The 8,508-nt window shown below is 38.2% G+C and overlaps 2 protein-coding genes across 2 annotated transcripts; both read right to left on the minus strand.

The window, feature by feature from the left end:
- Positions 1-1,674: 1,674 nt before the first annotated feature.
- Positions 1,675-2,214, minus strand: LOC110907608. The gene has a single exon (XM_022152587.1). The coding sequence runs from the start codon at positions 2,212-2,214 to the stop codon at positions 1,675-1,677; it is 540 nt and encodes a 179-aa protein (XP_022008279.1).
- Positions 2,215-4,286: 2,072 nt separating this feature from the next.
- On the minus strand, positions 4,287-6,003 carry LOC110907467. Its single transcript, XM_022152469.1, has 2 exons — positions 4,585-6,003; positions 4,287-4,481 (listed from the first exon to the last, which is right to left on the minus strand). The coding sequence occupies exons 1-2, from the start codon at positions 6,001-6,003 to the stop codon at positions 4,287-4,289; spliced, it is 1,614 nt and encodes a 537-aa protein (XP_022008161.1).
- Positions 6,004-8,508: the final 2,505 nt, after the last annotated feature.

An 8,508-nucleotide genomic window follows, 5' to 3' on the forward strand; every position in this document is an offset into this window, starting at 1 on the left:
ATACCAATGTTTGCATCACATTCACGAATTATACTAAACCCACAAAATCAAACATCACCAAATCAAGAAATTACACTTACTTGAGGTTAAGAACACTTAAGTCTCTAAAATTCACTTTCAATTAACATTCTGGCCATTAACTTTCTTTCATTTCAACATCTCAATACACTCATACATACATCTCATTCGACCCATTAGTAATGAGCCCATATTCAAACATCAACATTAATCGTTATACTTGTCCTAATTAACCCATTTACAATGGGTAATTCTTGTGATACACACATGACACAAACTTATCCTTTTGACCCATTACAACAAGTCGTTACATAACCATTTCATATTCCCACTTTCCATACAATTTTATCCCACTTGAGTGGTTCATATACATCTGATTCTTTTATGGTACTTATCCATTTTCTAACATACGACATAGCAACAGTTTATCATGAACATACATACGACTCGACACTAAGACTTCATTACTAACTATCATCCGTATGACATCATAAAAAAAGAGTTAAGTTCATATGAACTTACCGTGATCCTGCTTTCCTTGCGCTTTGGAGTAACTTGTCCCTTCTTCTTTCTTAGTTCCTGTACATCATAACTTTATTCACTTAGCTTCCATTATTTTCACATTCCTTATTATCCAATATGGCATTCATAAATCACATACATTCCCACCATGACCACATCTCATCAATTTAGCAAGTTTTCATACAAAATCACATCTCAATTCATTTAGATATTTCATCAAACACATGGTGCGCATACTACCTACAAAGCATGAGGTACAAGTAGTTATAACATGTCCATCCTATCTCACCAATGGTTAATCATAATCTTTCATAATAAATATCATAACCCTATTTCATAATTTACTATTTTAACCATGAACATATGGTTCTAAATCAATTATTCATAACAATTTCATCAACAACAACCAAATTAACATGTAGAACTTCAAAATTTCTAACCATTCCTTGACATACAAGTGGGTTTTGCCCTAATCCATGCTCATATTCATAATTTAACATCTCTTGATGTTTTGACAACCATATTAACCATGCTCATTGATTTCGGCTATACCAATGTTTACATCACATTCACGAATTATACTAAACCCACAAAATCAAACATCACCAAATCAAGAAATTACACTTACTTGCGGTTAAGAACACTTAAGAACACTTAGTAAATCAGAATTCCTAGCTCATGCATTCGATTCCTTGCTAATTTCACTTTCAATTGATGGAATTTTAGAGACTTAGGGTTTTGAGAGGGAAAAAGTTCCCTGGCCTTCTCACGATCACAAACCAGACACCAAGTCTGGTTTCCCCTTTTTTATCATGTTTTATAACATAAATACATGTATAGTCCCCCCATCTTTTAGACAATATTTACTTCAGTAATACACATTCTAACTTAGTCATTTTTCTTTTACTAACTTTTTATTTTGACACAGTTATATATATTTTCCATTTTAACTTATTAGAACATCACAACACATTATACCTTTTTGACATACGAGAATTTGGGGTGTTACAAATCTACCCTCCTTAAAGAAGGTTTCGTCCTGAAACCTGAATACGTACCAAATAATTCTGGGTAGTATTTTAGTATTTCATCCTCTGCTTCTCATGTAAGCTCCGATCCTTTTCGATGTTGCCATTAAACCAACACTTGTCGAACGTATCTGTTGCGGAGTTCATTCACTTTAAAATCTTTTATCGCGACGGGCTTTTCAACATCATTTAACTTCACATCCACTTCAATATCATCCATAGGCACGTATGCCGTCTCATCCGCTAAGCACTTCCGCAGTTGCGATACATGAAAAGTATTATGACTTCCATCCAACGCGGGTGGTAATTCTAACTGGTACGCCACCGCCCCGACTCGAGCGAGTTTTTTAAATGGTCCGATATTTCGAGGACCTAGCTTCCCACGTTTACGAAAACGGATTATCCCTTTCGATGGAGCGACTTTTAGTAAGACATAATCTCCCACTTGGAACTCAATTGGTCGCCTTCGCCGATCTGCATAAGACTTTTGTCTATCTTGGGCTGCTTTTATCCTTGACCTAACCATATCAATCTTCTCATTCATTTCGGCTATGACATCCTTTGAGGCGAGTACGCGTTGACCCACTTCCCGCCAACAAACCGGGGTTCTACATTTCCTTCCATAGAGCATTTTGTAAGGGGCCATTTTTATGCTGTTATGATAACTATTATTATATTAAAACTCTACCAAAGGTAGATGATCATCCCAACTTCCTCTGAAATCCATAACACACGCCCTTAGCATACCAACCAATGTCTGGATAGTTCATTCCGACTGACCATCAGTTTGTGGATGGTAGATGGTGCTTAAATGTAACTGGGTTCCCAATTCTTCGTGAAATTTTCTCCAATAACGAGATGTGAACCGGGTATCCTGGTCGGACACAATGGATACCGGAACTCCATGTCGAGATATAATCTCATTCGTATAAACTTCCGCCATCTTTTCCGAATTATAGGTTTCCCGGATGGGTAAGAAATGTGCACTTTTGGTTAGTCGGTCAACCACTACCCATATAGCATCGTGCCCTTCCTTGTTATAGGAAGTTTAGTCACCAAATCCATCGTTACATGCTCCCACTTCCACACCGGTATCTCCAATGGTTGCAACTTTCCATACGGCCTTTGGTGTTCGACTTTTACTTGAGAACACGTCATACATTTAGCAACGTACTTGACAATGTCTCTTTTCATTACCGGCCACCAATAATTCATCCTCAAGTCTAGATACATCTTTGTAGCTCCCGAATGAACGGAGTATCGAGACTTGTGAGTCTTATTCGAAAGTAATTCCTTCACATTACATTCCCGAGGTATCCTGATTCGATCATACCTTGTTTTCATACCATTCACATTTTCTTTCAAGTCATGCATAAATCCTTTCGTTCTTTCCTTCTTTGAGTCATCGGCATTTAAAGATTTTAGTTGAGCTTCCCGTATTTCTTCAAGGAGTTTAGAAGTAATTACCATCCTCATCGATTTCACCTGAATCGAAGGCGGATACTCTTTTCGGCTTAGAGCATCTGCCACTACATTAGCCTTCCCGGGGTGATAATGAATATCACAATCGTAATCCTTAATGAGCTCCAACCACCTCCGTCGCCTCATATTGAGATCCTTCTGCTCGAAAAAATATTTGAGGCTTTTATGATCCGAGTAAATAATACATTTCACCCAATATAGGTAGTGCCTCCATATCTTCAAGGCAAATACGACCGCCGCCAATTCTAGATCATGGGTTTGGTAATTGTTTTCATGCTGCTTGAGTTGTCTTGAAGCATAAGCAACGACTTTACCCTTTTGCATTAACACGCAACCTAAACCTTGGTGGGAGGCGTTAGTATATACTACTAAATCATCCGTTCCATCCGGTAATGTCAACACCGGAGAATTTGAGAGCTTTTCCTTCAAATTCTGAAACGCCTTCTCTTGTTCTTCGCCCCATAAAAACTTTTCACTCTTCTTCGTTAATTTCATCATGGGCGAGGCTATCTTGGAGAAATCCTGGATAAATCTTCTGTAATACCCAGCCAAACCTAGAAAACTTTTTATTTCGCTTGGATTCTTCCGGGGTACCCAATTCATTACCGCATCTACTTTGGACGGGTCCACATGGACACCATCCGCGTCGATTACATGACCCAAAAATTGTACCTCTCTAAGCCAAAAGGCACACTTTGAGAACTTTGCATATAACTTTTCCTGACGAAGTGTTTCCAATACATAACGTAAGTGGGAAGCATGCTCTGCTTCACTTCGGGAGTATATTAGTATATCATCAATAAAAATGATTACATACTTATCAAGCATAGGTCGGCACACCCGATTCATTAAATCCATAAACGCAGCTGGTGCATTCGTTTGCCCAAAGGACATTACTAAAAACTCGTAATGTCCATACCGCGTTCGAAACGCAGTCTTTGGCACATCTTCTTCTAATACACGCAGTTGGTGATAACCCGACCTCAGGTCGGTCTTCAAAAACCAACATGCTCCCTGAAGCTGATCAATCAGGTCATCAATTCTGGGCAGCGGGTAACGATTCTTCACCGTTAACTTGTTCAACTCTCGATAGTCGATCCTCATTCGCATTGAACCATCTTTCTTCTTCACGAATAATACGGGCGCTTCCCATGGTGAAACACTCGGTTTAATAAAACCTTTATCGAGAAACTCTTGGAGTTGCGTCATCAATTCTTTCATTTCGGTTGGGGCCAATCAATAACGAGCTTTGGCTACCGGCTTAGCGTCCGGGTTGAGCTCTATCTTGAATTCTTCTTCCCGCTTGGGCGGAAGCCCCGGTAAATCTTTCGGGAACACATCCGGATATTCGTTCAATACTTTCACTTCTTCAAGCTTTGGAACACCTCGATTGGTGTCAATCACATAAGATAGATACGCCTTACCTCCGTTCTTCACATGTTTGATGGCTTTGATCATAGAACACAGTTTTGGCTTGATGACCCTATCTCCTTGAACACTTACCCGTTTCTCCCCCCCCCCCCGAGGTTACTACATGAATAACTTTCTTTTCGCATTGAATCCAATCCAATCCTACAACCACTTTAAATTCCCCCATGTACATCGGAAGAAGATCTATACTAAATTCCTCATCTTCTATTAAGATCTTACAGTTTCTACAAATATCATGTAACAAATAGCTTTTACTATCAGCAACTTCCACTTCTAAGGGTATTAACATCTTTTCAAGCTTAAACGATGGATGAACTAACAATTCATTAGAAATGAATGATCTACTAGCCCCGAAATCAAATAAAACACACTTAGGCATAGAATTAACTAAGAATATACCTGAAACCACATCCGGGCTAGTCTTAGCTTCATCAGAGGTTAACTGGAACATCCTCACACGAGCCTTGGAAGACTCATCCTTCTTTCCATCTTTCTTTGCCCCTTGTTGGAGTTTCGGACATTCTGCTTTAATGTGCCCTGTTTGATTACAATCGTAACGCGCTTTTGAATTTTCGGGGCACCTATAATATGGATGTGTCTCTTGCCCACATTTGTAGCATCCTTTCCTTCCCAAAAAACATTCACCCGAATGATGTTTCCCACATGTCTTGCAAGTCGGAATTCCACTACTTGTATTCCCTTTCCTGTTTTGATCTTGATATCTTGCCTTTTTCGATGGGTTTGTGTTGGTAGGCTTCTCCGCCACCCTTTTCTCTCCCCGTTCAACCTGCCTTCTTAACTCGATATCCCTATCTCTTGCCCAGTAGATTAAATCATTCAACATTGCACACTTGGAGGGATTTACGAACTCCCGATATTCAGCCTTTAACATAGCATGATAGCGTAAAATTCTCAACCTCTCAGTCCCCGCTATCTCCCCACAAAACTTCACCTTGTCAAGGAAGTTGTTCATTATTTCGTCAATCGTTTCATCCTTTTGTCGAACACATAAGAAGTCTTCTTGAATCTTATCAATTGCGGATTGTGGGCTATGATATTTCAGAAATGGCTCCTTGAACTCTTGCCATGTTAAGGTTTGTACTTTATCATCCCCCAACTCCTTCGAATATGCGTCCCACCAATCCTTTGCTTGGAGTTGTAGGAGGCCCGTAGCAAACATCACTTGATCCTCCACTTCACATCTACTTCTTATAAACACGACCTCAGTACAAGCTATCGGGTTAAGTTCCCCTTTGTATGGAAAGGGGTTACATGCCATGAATTCCTTGTACGTGCCCCTCCGAGTACTTTTCTTCGTTTGCAGTTCATTAATCATTTCCTTCAATTCTTCCACCTTAGATGTTACTAGAGTATCGACTACCCCCAATACTTTACCTTCCACTTCTTGAACTAGTCGGGGAAGACTAGCTTCGATCGCTTTCTCTACTTCTTCCACAATCATTGTTCTCATTTCATTTCGACATGCTTCATCGTCATCATTTACGTTCACCACATCAGCCATCTACATAAAACATTCATTACATTCATTAGGTTTCATTTCATACTTCCCTTAGTCATGCTTTAACATTATTTTATCATAATACATTCCATTTATAATTCATACTTCATGCCTTATCGTATCGACCAAATTCTGTGATAATGAAATTCCTTCTCATCATTCACATGTACCTTTCCCCCATCATTTTTGAATATCAAGTTTGCCTTAAACATTGTTTATAAGGCCTTTAAAATCGATTGGAACGAGTCCCGTATTCGAAATAAACAAAACATAAAAAAAATTGGAAACGTAGGGGGTGCTCGCGGGATGCGAGGGCCTACCCGCTCTCATGTCGCGGGGCGCTACCAGCGTCGCGTAACGCGAATAACAAATGGTGTGGGTGTAGTGCGACGCGACCCCCCATTTTTGACAGTAGGTTCATTCTTTTGTTACTGCAGATGCCCAGCTCCATAATTTTCCAAACTCAAATCTTAAAAACCTCATATCTCATGTTCTACTAGTCCGTTTTACTCGATTCTTTTTCCTACGTGTCCGTAATTTAATTGTGGACCCGTTTAGCATTATGTTTGCGTTAAAACTCAGTTTAAAGGCAAATAACCTATAAATCCCATTCTATTTCCAACTACAACAAAATCAACTTAACAGTTTACTTACTTGCGTAGCGCTTCGGAACGAACACACCATCATGCGAGCTTTTAGTTTGAGTTCAAGCATTTAACTCGAATACTTGAATCCCTCAAACCTCATCCCTGATACCAACTTGTGGCGCCCAGCTTTACTTAACGGTCAAATCATTTAAATTTTAACAAAAATTGGGCATGACCCATTCAAAACATTGACGTTTCCCTGTTTTTACAATATAATTCAAAATCAATCCAAAAGATTCAAACATTCTTAAAACACTTACTACTATTCTAGTCATAAGGTTAATATTTTACAATACAAAAATGATTTTGACACATTAGCAAAAGATAACATGGCCCGGAAGCGCATAAAGGGCAATTTAGTGTGTTCGTCCGAGCTCGTCAACTTCAAACATGAGATTTACCTATTATACACAACATCAAACATTAGATAGTTCATAATACTCAAACAAAATCCGTAACATTCATTTCATACTATTAATCAACCCTTTAGTAATTTACCATTTATTTACAAATCTTCTTTGAAACATTCTTTTCATTTAACATTCTTGCCATTAACTTTCTTTCATTCCAACATCTCAATACATTCATACATACATCTCATTCGACCCATTAGTAATGAGCCCATATTCAAACATCAACATTAATCGTTATAGTTGTCCTAATTAACCCATTTACAATGGTAATTCTTGTGATACACACATGATACAAACTTATCCTTTTGACCCGTTACAACAAGTCGTTACATAACCATTTCACATTCCCACTTTCCATACAATTTTATCCCACTTGAGTGGTTCATATACATCTGATTCTTTTATGGTACTTATCCATTTTCTAACATACGACATAGCAATAGTTTATCATGAACATACATACGACTCGACACTAAGACTTCATTACTAACTATCATCCGTATGAGATCATAAAAAACGAGTTAAGTTCATATGAACTTACCGTGTTATGAAACTTTATTTGTAAGTATTGAAGAAAATCCCAATCAACTGGATCTCTGAAGAAGATAACAGTCCTGAAGAACACAGCAAGATGAAGAAAACAGTTGGGACAACCAGAAAAGCAAAGTATCTACTACAAAGAATCTCAAGTTGATGAAAAGTTGATTTAGATTATCAGAGAAGGTCATTTCTGATGGATCTAATGATATTTCTGATGAAATATAATCAGTTTCTGACAAATTCTGATCATCAAACTTTCTGATGATTTGTTCACCAGAATTTCTGATGAAGTGGCTTATCAGAAATTCTGATGACAGACCCACTTGTCTAAAATCACAACTCTATCCTGCCACCCATGACCGAAGCATGAAATTATTGGTTTTCATGATTACTAATGCAACTTGAGCTCTGTTTCGATCCATTGAAAGGGGTCCACATATACCAATGACTGAAATACCAGCAATTCCAGCAACTGACCAAACACCATGAATCCCTACCTCTCGTGCTCCAAAAAGTGAAATAAACTGGAGCCCGGAAGATAAGGATCTGGTGGTTAAGGATGAAAGAGCAAAATCACTCTTAATAATGGCCAACCCTAATGACATATTTTCACAAGTTGATGCTTGTGCATCAGCTAAAGAAATATGAGATCAGTTGGAAAATCTTTGTGAAGGAGGAGAAAGGATGAAGAGAAACAAGAGAACAAACAATGTCTCATCCTATGAAAGGTTTAAAAGTTTACCTAATGAAAAGTTAAATGATACATATCAAAGGTTCACAAAAATTTTAAACGAGCTAAAGAAATTTGGAATAACTAAATCAAATGATGAAAGAAACATCAAATTTCTTGATGCTTTGCCTAGAGAATGGAGAAGTCTCACAATGACTTTGTCCTCAACCTTAGAACT

This window comes from Helianthus annuus, chromosome 17 (assembly GCF_002127325.2).
Source record: "Helianthus annuus cultivar XRQ/B chromosome 17, HanXRQr2.0-SUNRISE, whole genome shotgun sequence".
Lineage (NCBI taxonomy): Eukaryota > Viridiplantae > Streptophyta > Magnoliopsida > Asterales > Asteraceae > Helianthus > Helianthus annuus.